Source organism: Tenebrio molitor, chromosome 3 (assembly GCF_963966145.1).
Source record: "Tenebrio molitor chromosome 3, icTenMoli1.1, whole genome shotgun sequence".
NCBI classification, from domain to species: Eukaryota; Metazoa; Arthropoda; class Insecta; order Coleoptera; family Tenebrionidae; genus Tenebrio; species Tenebrio molitor.
Window position 1 is genome coordinate 7,428,914 of NC_091048.1, and position 14,149 is coordinate 7,443,062.

The following is a 14,149-nucleotide window of genomic DNA, read 5'->3' on the forward strand; positions in this document are numbered from 1 at the left end:
TTCAAAAGTGTAATTTGAGTGATCCCCGCAGAGCGCTAGTGTACGGGCGCTTTTTGGAGATATTATTCATCTTAAGTTTTTGTCACCGAGAGTTTTTCTCGTTCAAATGACATTCGAATTTAAAATCAAAAACACAAAAATACAATTGTATTCAGTATTGTTTTAGAAAGAAAATATGAACTTACTGTGCTCAATCTTAACTCTAAAATCATGTCTAAACCTATTTCTCCGCATTTTTATTCTTCAGAAGCGCCCGTACTGTGGCGCCCTCATCGGCGAAGATTGGCTCTTTCTCGGAAACATTTTCGCAATGCTTTTTTAATGAAATGAACAGGCCGGTTATTATACAGCAGGTCGTGATTTTACTGTAAGTGAAAAACTTCAAAAAATTTTAGTCACGTGATGCGACACCATACCTGTAGCTTCACCTTTAGTTCTGCGTGACTGTGTGCAAGTCGGTGACAACTGTCATAGATAAAACTGTCAACTCAAAACTAACCTAACATATATGGTTTTTATTTTTCCAGATTTTATCCCCTGGAAGTTATTTAGCCGTAAAACTGTACAGAAATAAAAAAAACACTGCAAAATCTCTGAATCAAATTTCACCCACACTGCTTTCACATGGTCATGTTGGGTAAGAACTTTGAGCATGATATTTTTTGCAGTTATTATGTTTATGTCAATTCTTCAGTAATTTAATACTAGAAAAAACAGTTGAAGTTAAAAACGGCTGTAAGAGAAGACCACCAAGATTTTGATCCAGAGGAACTCTCAGTAATAATTGGAGTTTCATGATGAATTTTGGCATTCTGTGTGACTTCTTTGATAACGTGCGACACACGAAGGGCACATCTGAAAAGACTAAATTGACGAAAACATTCATAAGTGCCCTGCGAGATCAACAACAAGATTTGTTTCCAGTTTTGAGGTTAATCATTCCAAAACTGGACCGCGACCGCCCCTCTTACAGAATAAAAGAGTCAAAAATCAGCAAACTCTTGATAAAAATGTTAGGCTTACCTCACGGCAACGACCAAAATGTGTTGCTAAAAGCCATCACAGGTACTTCTTCAGGTGTAGATTTTGGCGACGTCGTGTACTCAGTTTTAAAAAAATACGTCATCAATAAAGACGCCGGCCTGACCATTCAGAATATAAATACGTATTTGGACCAGATAGCGCACAGGAAGACCGACAACGGGTTAGACGACCTCGTTTTGAACATTTTCCGAAAGCTGTCCCCAAGAAACATAAAATGGTTAATCCAGATCATCTTGAAAGACTTGAAACTGGGCATCAGCGACAACCACGTCTTGAATTGCTACCACGACGACGGCGCCGACTTCTACGCAACCAACAGCAACTTGAAAAGAATGTGTGAAGTGTTGAGAAACCCCCAGGTGAAGATGCACGAGTTGGAAATCAACCTTTTCGAGCCGTTTCGACCTATGCTGTCGAAACGCTGCGACGCTTCCAATTTCAAAAAATGTTTCCCCGATTCGAAGTTCATTGTCGAGAATAAATTCGACGGCGAGAGGTTCCAGCTGCACATGGAGGACGGGAAGTTCAAGTATTTTTCGCGAAACGGTTTCGATTTCACCGATTCTTACGGCGCCACATTCGACGAGGGCATTTTCACGCCGCTGCTTAAAAATGTCTTTGATTCGGCGACAAAGCGAGTGATTCTCGACGGCGAAATGATGCTCTGGAACAAAAAAACGAAATGTTTTGGGTCCAAAGGGATGAAACTAGATGTGAAAAAACTGGGCGAGGGGAAATATCAACCCTGTTTTTGCGTCTTCGACGTGCTGTTGCACAACGAAAGGGTGTTAACCAATCACCCCTTGCAGAAGAGGCTCCAGGTGTTGAAGAATGTGATAAAAAATCCAGTGGCTGGTACTATCGTGGTGAGCGCTTACACGGAGAGTCAATCCCGACAGGACATCGTCGACGCCCTCAACTCTTCAATCGACAAAAACGAAGAGGGCATCGTGGTGAAGGACCCCAAGTCGGTGTACAAATGCAGCGACAGAAACAGCGGTTGGTTTAAAGTCAAAATGGAGTATTTCGACGACGTCGTCCACGATCTGGACGTGATAATGATGGGGGGTTGCTACGGCGCCAACAACAAAATCAATTCTTTTTTTGTGGGAGTGTCGTCAGGACGCGACACTTATTTCTCGCTAGGGAAGATTCATTCCGGCCTGAACGACGAACAGTTGGACATGCTCAACGACAAACTTAAAACACACGGAATCGACTTCAAACAGTTTTCCTCGAAATCGATGAATTTTGGAAAAGACACCCCCGATCTGTACGTCGAACCCCAAAACGCGTGCGTGTTACAAATCAGAGCGACGGAATTGATAAGAACCACAAACGACAGCGTCAAGTGTCCGTACACGCTCAGGTTTCCAAGAGTGCTAACAATCAGAGAAGACAAACCTGTCGATGAGTGTCTCACGATGAACGATCTCCTGGAGCTGACACAACAAAATAAGTCCGTCATAAAACTGAACAAAAGACACATAGAATTAGACGAGATCATGGCCAAAGCGAAGAAATCGAAACGGATTAAATTGGAAGTGGTCAGCTTGGAGCAGCCAAAAAGCGCTGGAGATTTTTTGAAGGGCAAGAAATTTTACGTGGACTCGGGTACAGAGACGTGGGCGGTGGAGGAGATCTACCATTCTATTAAGAAATTAGGAGGGGTGGTTAGTTACCGATTGGAACCAGACCTCGATGTGGTCTTGATAGGCAAAGTCACCACCAAAATAGCCGATCTGTTGAAGAAAATCAACCGGTTTGATATAATCCACGTCGATTGGCTCCGAAGAGCCATGAAGGAAAGGAAGTGGGTGGATTACCACCAGAGCGAATTGTTCGGTTGGGGAGCGAATTATCGTCGAGACACCTGTACGAATCTCGACGAGTACGGCATCCCTTACGCGGAAGAAGTAACGGAGACTTCTCTGCAGCACATGCTACGGATGATGGAACAAAGAGATGAGTTTTACAGTACAAATGGGGCGGTGGTGATGGGCACCGCTCAACCCTCGTTCGATCAGTATGTCGCCTACTTTGACAAGTTCGAGAAGATCAACGATCCGACTTCGAAGCGGATTTACCACGCGTTTTCCGACGAAATAGACTTTCAGTATTACGACGGAACGGTCAGCAAAGAAATTACCCCGGAAGTCAACGTGATAGTGATGGGGAAGGGCTGTGATAGTCGTCGAGCTTTGTTGGAAGAGTTTTTGAAAAAGAAGGGGCTAAGTGAAGTTAAAATTGTTATGAGAGATGACTTTCTTAGTTCAATTTTAAAAAATGCATCCACCTGTAATTGAACTAGTCGTTGTTTAATACCGAGTGATTATGAATGATTGAAGCAAATTAGTGGATTGGCAACACTGATGCGGTTGGTAGTGCAAATCTTCTCGTGCATAATCTGTGATCTGTCAATCATTTCTATTTAGGTTAGGTTAAGTCACGAAGTACATTGTGCCCATTCAGCAGAAAAAGCGGCTCCGGAGCCGCTCCGTAGCTGTTGAGTAAATTTCTGTTGAACGCATGCGTCAACAACCGCTACCACTCAACATGTTGTGGAGCGGACGTCATTTTATGTAGCGTAAAAGTTTTGTGCTACTTCGTAAACTCAACAGCTACGGAGCGGCTTTTTCTGCTGAATGCACACACACATTAACGTTGGAAAAAAAATAGATTTTTTTTTACGTTTGTTTCAATTTTGAAAATTGCATGTGTTACCAACATAACAAAAATTTTTTCAATCATTGATAGTCACTCGGTATTTACTTGGTATTTGTCACCCATCTTGGTGTGTTCCAATTTGTCATTATTTTAATAAATATGAAATACATTCTTTAAAGCATTTGGCTGTTTGGTAGTTCTGTCACAAGTTCCTTTTCTTTACGGCTTATTGATCACTGCTCCACACGTACGATTTTTTTTTTAATGATCATTAAGAATAGTGAGCAAAAATGGCAATTGAATCACTAGTGGGTGTTAAATATATAATCCATTCATTTTTGTAATGACGAACTAAAGTTACTAATTTTAGTAACTTTTGTCTTGTGAACACATCTTTTTACCGCGAATTTGGGCTTTTAAAAAGTTAGGTTATGGGTCACGTCATTTGTCCTGTCAAAACTGATCCCAATCAAAGCATAGTGAAATTAAATTTGTTTAATTATGTATTTTGAAAAAAAAGCAAAGTTGCACTAAACAAATACGAAAAGGCAGTTGAACCTACGTAACAATGAAATAATTTTGAATTTTGCTACTCATCCTTGTCATCGTTGCTGTTTTCTAAGTCCGAATCGGAATCTTCAACCAAATTAATAATACCTAATTGGGGATATGTCATGGATACTAAAGTTTCCCATAAGGCTTGTCCTTGTCCTTCATCTAAAATTTTGTACATACTTCTGGGACTGAAGCACTTAGGAATTTAGATTAGAATTTACCGAAAAAACATCCGCCGCTGCTTCTACAATTTTGTACTTTTCGTACTTGCGTTTCCATTATCTCCATGAGTACCTAATTTCTTTTATTTTGTTGAAAGCCTTTAAAATGTGCTGGTTTGTCTGCTTGCTTATTGATGCTTTACTTCGTTTTGGAAATTAATTCATTTTGGCAGTGACAATAATATGACAATTTAAATCATTGCCAACTGTCTAATTTTCATTTATTTTGTAAAAAAATCTAACAAAAAAAAAGTTCCAGTTAGTTCGTCATTACAAAAATGAATGCATTATAGGCTGATTCACGTCGCCCGTTCATTAGAAACTTTCTGATTTACCCAAATCATATTAATATGAAAATTGGTAGTTGACTATAATCGACTACTCCAAGTTCAAATGAAATATTTTCAAAATGGTGTCACTTCCGGAAATACCGGAAATCGACGCCATATTTATTTTTTTTTAATGGAAAGGCCTCATTTTGACTTCACATTTCGATTCTACGTTAACTTTTGAGTTTGGAACGTCTTTTTGTTAACACTTATCTGTCATCGTTTTTGACCTATATCACCTTTTTTGCAAAAAAGGGAGATTGCAGGGCAGTTTTTTAAATCTGTTTTTAAAATACTTTCTGAATATTAATAACTAAGGCTTGTCTTATTTTTGACTTATTTAAAATTTTAATCTGTTATTTAGATTTCAATTGATTTCACTAAGTAAAAAAATGACAATATCGTCTTCAAAATTAGACCAAAGAGTTTAGACCCTATACCGGTGTCCCAAAATGGAATAGCATAAGTGTAATGATAGATTCTTTGGACAATTATAATAGTAGTTTATTTAACGCGTTCGTGTGTAAATTGGGTTTTTTTGACACGAGTGGGCCAGTTTAAAACGTTAAGTATTATTTAATTTGACAAGTTTGTTTGCACCGCACTTTAAATAACCTTTAATCTTTGTTTAGTAAAGTAGCGAAAATCGGCGAATTAACTCTTTGGTGGTGGAGGTGTGATGATATGGGGAGGCATTTCTTTGGCAGCTTGTACGGCTCTTATAACTTTGCGGAGAGGTAGCATTAACGCTGACAGGTACATCCGTCAGTGTTTAGAAGAGCATGTGGTACCTTTTGCGCCATTTGTAAGAGTAGATTTTCTCCTAATGCACGACCGCACGTAGCCTAGATCACGCGTCAGTATCTTCATGATGTTGGTATTCAGGTATTACGGTGGCCACCCATGAGCCCTGACTTAAACCCCATTGAGCATCTATGGGACAACCTAGGCAGAAGCATTAGACAGAACTATGGCGAGTTCCATACAGTAGTTCAGCTGGAACAGCCGCTACTGCATGAATGGGGGATGATACCTCAGGATGAGATTGTGGCTTTGATTACAAGTATGCCAGGACGACTAAGAGCTGTCATTCAAGCTCGAGGAGGAAATACTCGATATTGAGGCTCTTTCTTCAACAGTTTTCTAATTATTCTTTTTCCTCGTCTTTTAATTTTTTAAACAAAGGTGCTTTTTGATTAGTATGAAATCAAATTTTAATTTATTTCGTACAAAATGTTTACAATTAAACATTATTAGTTGCAATTATTTTTATTTACATTTTTGTTATCGATATTTTTCTGACTATATCATTCATTACTTTATAAACCAATAAGAATCTTTGATTTTCTTTAGTTACCATGTATTACAACGGTTATTGTAGTAACCAGGGCGATTTCGAATATACGAACCTTTGTATATTCGAATATACCAATCTTTGTATTTTCGCTCGCCGCCTTAACTTACAAAAATGTTTGCGCTAGCCGTCACATTAACGTCACATTAAATCGCTCTGCTACTGAATGCGCCCAGTCGGTTTCGGGAACCTGTTTATTTATTTATTTATTTTATTCATGATATAGTCTACCCGTATACAACTCGAGGATGGAAAATTCTCGATTACTCGACGTTTTGCCGGAAACACCACTCGATCTACGATCTCGTGGTATAATCGAGAATTTTCAATCCTCTCGTTGTATAATATATGAAAAACCTCGTGTCCGGTTAATTTTGCGGTTGAGTGTATTTTGATCACTAGATAATTTTTGTTCGCGCCCTCATCTTCACTTGTCATGATAAATAACTAAACTAATAATTGACACTAAAAAAATACCGTAATCTTGTATGGTTCCTTTATTTTATAATCGTAATAATTAATTGTATGTAAATAATAATGAAAAAGTGACAATACACACGGGATTATCCTGCTGTACAGAAAATGTATTCCATTCTCTGTATCTTGCTGGTCATCAGGACACCTCTCAGGAACCACAATAAAGTTTTTCTTCTAAAATTGTTTATGCCATGGAGGTAGTATTATCTATCTCTACCCCATCCTCGAGATCTATCCCTATTTGCAGACATGATTGCTACAAGAATGATGAATGACACGTACAAAATTGTTGAGGAGAAAACTTTCATTTTGAAGACTTGACAACTAGATCTTCAACTCTAAACTGGTTTCAGCATTTCTAGCTCGAGGTATTTAAAAAGGTATTTTTTTATTACTACATTAATTTACATTAAAAAAAGAAGTAATTTTTTTTATGCTGCTAAAGTGGCCATTGTTTTCACAGCGTGAAATATAATACTTTTTGTAATATCTAGTTGTTAACGGTTGTTTTAAGGGTACATGTTTGTCAAAATCAGCGTCAAATACTACCGACCTACACACGATCAAACATGTCTTAAGACATCATAGTGTAGATATTAATCAACCTGTTCACACGTTTTCTTTGCTGCCGAGTAAAACGATGCCCGAAGAGTTGTGTTTGATGGCAGTGGCGTGGGCTATTACCATAGTTAAACGAAAAAACTGGAAAAATAAAAACCGTCGTAAAAAATGGTCTTTTAAAACGGGAACAATTACCTCATGGAAACCTACTGGAAGAGTTAAGACTTACCCCATTACATCTAAAATCAGGAACCTCTATAGCAGTGTGTAAGTAAGCGGTACGACGTACTGCCCTGAAGAAGTCTTTGGCAAACAAGTGCGTTTGGAAAACACACGGTCAATCATGTACGTGCATACATCAACGCACGGACTTGTTTTCAGGCAAAGCCAGGTTGAGAAGTTTGACGAACTTTTTGTATGCGCGTACATCTTTGAAGCGTTTTCGGGCCAACACACAGACGTTCATGTTTGACAAACATGTACGCGCGTACATGTATGAAAGACATGTTTGATCGTGTGTTCCCCCCTTTTAGGACTGTTATCATCAGTGTTCGGACAGATTTAGGCGATTTAAGTAGTGGGGGACGATTTCATGAACGTGCGGCACAGTACTTGCAGGGCGTCGGGCCCAATGTAATTTCACGATTTAATAATGGTGTGTCTGTTTTTTGAAGTAGTACAAGACTCGACAGATTACCTGGCGTCTTATGGTTTGAATATTGTTTCCATTATTATTTGATAATTTATTTTTTACTTTACAACCTTATCGAATTTTATTCAAATAAATTCGCTAAACTTTTGGGACGCCACCGGACATTGCTTCCGTCTGACGCTGAATAAAAACGGAACAAAAACTCGGCAAAAACCATACAGTCGACCTGTTCAGCAATAAACACCATCGCAAGTCGGATTAACTAGCATTATTCCGTGCGCTGATTGTATTTATAATATGAAACCACATCAATTGTGAGCGATTATGATTAGTACTTGGGCTACTAGTCCAGTCAATAGATACATAAAAATGGCTCCACCTTGCAAAAGGTACAGAAAAGTTTATACTTGGCAGGTATTTTCTATTAGACATATTATTAATATTGCCGAGTTTGCGACCTTGGGGGGTTGCCGCTCGCCCCGCCATACTGGAGAATAGGGGTGGAAAATCACCAACAGTGCATTCTACCTCGAAAATACAACCGACAACGTCGCCGACTTTTGTTTTTAGTGTGTCTGCAAGTGTCAGAAAAAAGTGGGGTTATAAAAGAAAACTGTTGAACAGTCGTTTTGGTCGTAGTTCATCGTGTTTTTTATTCTCATTTTATTATTTCACTCAAAAAGTATGATGTGGTAGCTAAAACCTTTTGTACATAATAATTATTTTGTGTTTCGTAAATAAACTCAACAGTTCAATGTCAAATTTTAGCGGGAGGTTGAGGCAACCCAAAAAAATTAAACTTTTTCTAGGGATTTCTTTTTTTCTGCCAACATAATTCAACAGATGGTGGATTTTTGATTTTGAAACAGATTATACCTATCATTATTCATTAAATTATCTCATCGAATTACGCTCGAGATTTTTTTCGTCCAGGATAAAATTTCATTTTTTAAACTCTAATTTGGTTTCTTTTTGGTAAATTGACTCCACAAACCACCAGATAAAAAAAACTCGTCCTTCGGACTCGTTTTTTTATCGGGTGGTTTGTGTCGTCAATTTACCAAGCAACCAAATTATCGTAAAAAAATTCAATTTTATCCGGACAAAAAAATACCTCGTGTAATTACAGTCGATAATTTAATTCATGTATAAAAAATCCCATAAGCCGCGATGTATTTGTCACTTTGACATCGGATAAAGTGACACTGTCAGAATTTGAGAATTTTCTCCTATGTAAACGGATTTTGATAAATGTCACAACTTGTCAAAACGAAACGTCAAGCTAATTTTAAAGGTTTTAAGCGATTTGGAGCCTTTAAGGGGCTCGTCGAACAAAAAAACGTTGTATTCAACTCGTTCGTGTGTAAATTGGGCCTTTTTTGGCACTCGTGGGCCTTTAAAACTCTCGTTTCACTCGCGTTTTAAAATGGCCCACTCGTGCCAAAAAAGGCCCAATTTACACACAAACTCGTCAAATAAACTACTATTAGGTATCTACGATCGCGTAAAAAGTAGGCACTTTTTGCACTAAAAATCGTTGTCAAAGTTGACGTTTAGAGAAACTGACGGAATCGTTCTCTAAAAGTTTTAGAGCACGATTTCTCACTTTTATGGCACAGAACTGTCAGAATACAACAATCGAATTTGTTGGAAACATTGTTTAGGTTGCTAAACGACGTGGTTCTCAAACGACTTTGGTTATTCATGAAATATTAAACCAATTAATTATTTTATACAAATTTATGTTGAAACCGGTGTGATGATCTCCTGATCGTAGATAAAATGTTGTAAGACATACGTGTAAAAAGTTCCTTTGTTGCACTCACATCTTTTAAAATACTCCCTCGTACTTACCTCGGTCGTATTTTAAACCAGTTCGTGCAATAAAGGATAACTTTTTACACTTATATCTTAAACAACTATTTTGTAATATCTAGTTGTTAACGGTTGTTTTAAGGACTGTTATCATCAGAGATCGGATTCAAATAGAACATGTAACACTGGAGTCTCTACATCGAAAAGTCACTATTGACAAACAAATATACGAAATTGGGAAGACATCTCTAGATAAGATTTTTATGATCTTTATATTGTTGGATTTGTCTCCGCCCCGATTAGCAGAATAACTGTTAAAACATGGAGTAACTAACGAAAAAAAAATTATGAAGAAAATTCATTTTGAAAGGTTATGTCATCTGTCACAATCTGTCATTGTGCGCGCATCGACAATTTGAACTTAATTGAGATTTAACGTCAGCTGAGTTTTAACACCAAGTGTGATCAATGGTGATCAACAACACGTACTTTTGCATTGTACAGGGTGCGACAACATAACTTCCTTTTTTGAAATGCGCGCTATTCAGACTGTAGGGGTCGTAATGGGGCGGGGGTAGTCTCATTCGAAAGCCGTGGTTTTAAAGATTTGTTCCCTATCCCCCTGTCAGCTGCCGTCATGCGTTAGAAGAGTGGAAAGCCTGCGTTTGCCGTTGAGGTCTACTTTTCAAACTGATTTTCAGTGATCGCAACCCTTCCGAAATCGCTTCAATGTTGGGTTGTGTCGCGAACCAGAAATCAATTGTTACATGGGTCACTACGTTTAGACCATGATTTCAGACAAACCGGGAGTGTGACAAGACGATGAACTGGAGTCTCACCTCAATAAGGGGCAATTTGTAACAGAGAGCCCGCTCGCCCGATTTGTCCCCTTGCAATTTTGTTTGTGTTTTTTTTTTTTTAATCTCGCGTTTATATTAACCATCAAAGGACCCTACAAGGCTAACATCCCTGCAGAAATTGCGAACATACCCGCTGCTATGTCATGGCTAATGCTAGAAATGGGCTTATTCACATATTCAGTGTGTCGCACCTGTATATAACTAATTATGCATTTAAGTACGTCAACTGTCTGTAATTATTTAAATGCTACTCCAAGTAATGCTACGTCACGGGGGAAGCTGTTTTAGGGTTGAACATTTATTGCTGTGCGACATACCTAACCTTGAAACTATCAAACAAGTGAACAGTGCGTCCAAACCATCAAACCAACAAACCAGTGGAACAAAATCTTCATCTACAAAATGTTTCCAACAAACACGCATATGCTTAGTAATTCTCTTTCCAATTTTTAATTTAATTTTCCATATTTTCTTCCCGTCAGATGTTGACTGCATCCCAACCAAACTCATTAAAATATTCAATCCGTTTATGGTGATTGTTAATTCTGGATTATTTTTATACAGTGAATTTTTTTATCAATGAACCATAGAGATTTACATGGTATAAAGTATGGTTTATTTCGCCTCAATTGCTAATTTCAAAATTATTTTTCGGACATGAAATAAAGTTTATACCATGTCAATTCCTATGGTTCATTGATAAAAAATTCACTGTATAGTTAGTTACAACTCGGGACACAGCAATTTGCTCTACTACTCATTATACTCTCACTTCTTGCAAATGAATTTACCGAAAAAACTTAATTTTTCAGTACTCTTATCAATGAATTGTCGTAAATTCATCGGAGTTAATCACATTTGCACATCACGTGACGTGAATACCAATAATCTCCTTCATTTTGATTATTCATTTTATCTTAATAAAAAAACTTAATTCAATTCAGCTAATAAGTTAACACAACATTTATTGATTCTGAGGCGGTACGAAGTTCGCCGGGTCAACTAGTATAAGATATAAGAAGACCGATAATCGGCGAGGTCTTTGTGCCCAAAGCCACATCGTAGCGAAAAGAATATCATTTCTGAGATCGTACTGTAGTGACCCAGTTTAAAATTTAAATTTTAAATTCCCGGTACCGCCACGAGAGCGCGCCAAATGTGAAGATACTAGCGGCTAGACTAGGAACTAAGGGATGGGGTTGGTAATCCTGGGAAGTTGGCAACGCGGAGAGCGGAAATATAGCGGCGGTGAAGCGGTCTCTCGCGCGCGTGGTTGAAGGGGGTAGGTCATTTTTGTTTGGTTTTTCGAAACGAACACACCTTGCGAAGAGCGATCCAATTTCTCAAATTTGTAAGTTAAATCTGAACCAATTACACTACCGTTCCGAGTAGATATTTTGTGTCCCCGTGAAGAATCCGGCATTTTTTTTATCCACACCGGTAATTTATCCCACGTTCGTTGCCTTTTTGTTTTTGGTTTGAGACCAGGACCACGTGGTAAGTGTATGTTGTAAATATCATTTTGTTGCATGCTGTTTCTTTCGAGAAGCGCCCATTTGTTAATTTTAAGCGTTATCTCTAAGTTTTTTTTTCCGGGAGGCTCAATTTTTAGGCAATCCGTTAATTTCGAAAATTAGTAGCCGCGATTATTGTATTTGTGCCGTTTATAGTATTTAACATTACTAGCATGGTAAAAAGGGCTCGCCTTCGGCTCTCCAGTCATATCCTTCTGTCGCCAGTAAAACCCGTTACCATGCGTGTATTGTTGAATATTTTATTTGTCCCTCACTTGTAAATACTTATACAAACTATTAAAAATTCCGGTATTTGAAAAAAAAATCGTATGAGCTTTACACGTATTGCTTTGGAAACGCACATCACTCATGCCACGGTACAATCTGGCCAAAAGGGCATAATTTGGCTAGCTCGTTTGGTGGTGGTTAGGGCGCCACCCGCGGTAGAGCTGGGTTCGATGAGGTACCTCCGCAGGTAGGGACTCAAACTAGGCCAGATGATGTTAAATTACTATAAAGTTAAAATATAAACAACGTAGTTGGAGAGGGGGGTCCTCGAACTTGGATTTATTAGTGAATTAGTTGTTACTAAGCGTTAAATTACTGATATGCACAATTAATGATTATAGATTAAACGCGGAGGTTGATAGCTATCAAGGCTCTTACAGAATTATTAGTATGTATAACGAAATGATTAGTCAGTAAAATATGAAAGGCTAGTAAGGTTGCTCTGAGGGAGCGGTTGGAAAAAGGGTAGTGACAAAGTTGAAATTATGGGAACTGTTTGATCATTTGCTTGCCGTTCCTCCTAGTACAGGTGAACTTAACTCCTCGGTTATAGCGATTGCTGCAAGCCGTGGCGAGATTCGTAAGTCGGCAAGATAATCGAGATTATTGAGATTGTTGGAATTTGTTGGAATTGTCGACATAGTCGGGATAGTCGGGATTTGTTGGACTGAGGTTGTTGGGATATTCTACAAAATAAAAAAAATCTGCTGTAAAGAGGCGATATCTAACATCATCCGCATATACCTCTTGGCAGAGAAAATACCCAACGGGTAGTTATCGACTGGGAAACCAGAATATTCGCTCTATTGTGCCCAAGACTGCTGGTGATGGTCAATGCCTAAAAGAGTATCGTGAGGGCGCGGTGATTTTATGCGAGAGACAGATACCTCTAATGCCTATATCCGTAAGATCCTCCAAATGGAGCTGCAGGGTACAAGGCGTGGTAATTCTAAACAGACGGTATACCTTGACCCTTGAAGACTATGGTACTTTGGAAATCCCAATCTAATGGTAAAGTTTGCCCAAAATAACCACTTCAGATACGGCACAGGTTAGAGTATCTGTTTTCTGACAGGCAAGATTTTTTTAGAATAACAAATTAAAAAAAAAGAAAGGTCCGTTGCTAACCATGGATTTCTTGATGTTGCAAAAACCAAACGATAGAAAAAAAAATAGTGACAATGTTGCAAAAACCAAACGATAGAAAAAAAAAATAGTGACACTCATATGAGCACGGGTGTAAAATTTTGCTGGCTAGCCAGTAAAATTTTACATGCTAGCCAGTTAAGAGACGTTTTCAAGGTGCATACAGTGACTTGATAAACTGATGTTTACAAGTAGGGAACAAATAAAAGCGTTTTATTTTATCGTTATTTAACTTTGCGCTTTGTTCTCTTTTATTTGCTCATTGTTTAATGTTGCATTTTGCTTTGCTTATTTTATCATTGTTAAATGTGGCGATTTATTTTGCTGAATTTTCTCATCGTTTAATGTTACCTACTCTTTGTTCGATTGAGTTAAATTCTGGTTTTTCTTTGTGTTGTTGCTAGATTTCGGAAAAGCTAAAGTTAAAATGTTGTAAGTGCGATCCTATGGGGGCTAGGTGACATTCAGGAGGTCGGGGGCTTGTTTAGTCAAAGTTTAGTCTCTTGCAAAGGATTTTTAGATATTTTTGAATAAGATGGAAAAAGACCATTAGGAATACATTCATTTATTCAAGTATTTTACCAGAAATTCACTTTGTATTTTTTTAAATTTTTATACCTATCTGTAGCAAATTAAGTAAAATTTGGTACAGTAAAAGTACAAGTG

At 38.1% G+C, this 14,149-nt stretch overlaps 1 protein-coding gene and 2 long non-coding RNA genes across 3 annotated transcripts; 1 reads left to right on the forward strand and 2 right to left on the reverse strand.

Moving 5' to 3' along the window:
* Positions 1–84: 84 nt before the first annotated feature.
* Positions 85–3,892, forward strand: LOC138125559 (DNA ligase 4-like). The gene is made up of 3 exons (XM_069040939.1): positions 85–367; positions 528–637; positions 695–3,892. Exon 3 carries the CDS (start codon positions 795–797, stop codon positions 3,348–3,350), a length of 2,556 nt encoding a protein of 851 aa, XP_068897040.1. The 5' UTR covers positions 85–367; positions 528–637; positions 695–794; the 3' UTR covers positions 3,351–3,892.
* A 2,760-nt stretch (positions 3,893–6,652) lies between these two features.
* On the reverse strand, positions 6,653–7,727 carry LOC138127138 (uncharacterized). The gene is made up of 2 exons (XR_011158113.1): positions 7,404–7,727; positions 6,653–7,349 (listed from the first exon to the last, which is right to left on the reverse strand). It is a non-coding gene; the product is annotated as an uncharacterized lncRNA (long non-coding RNA).
* A 4,697-nt stretch (positions 7,728–12,424) lies between these two features.
* On the reverse strand, positions 12,425–13,756 carry LOC138125561 (uncharacterized). The gene is made up of 3 exons (XR_011157485.1): positions 13,225–13,756; positions 13,082–13,175; positions 12,425–13,023 (listed from the first exon to the last, which is right to left on the reverse strand). It is a non-coding gene; the product is annotated as an uncharacterized lncRNA (long non-coding RNA).
* Positions 13,757–14,149: the final 393 nt, after the last annotated feature.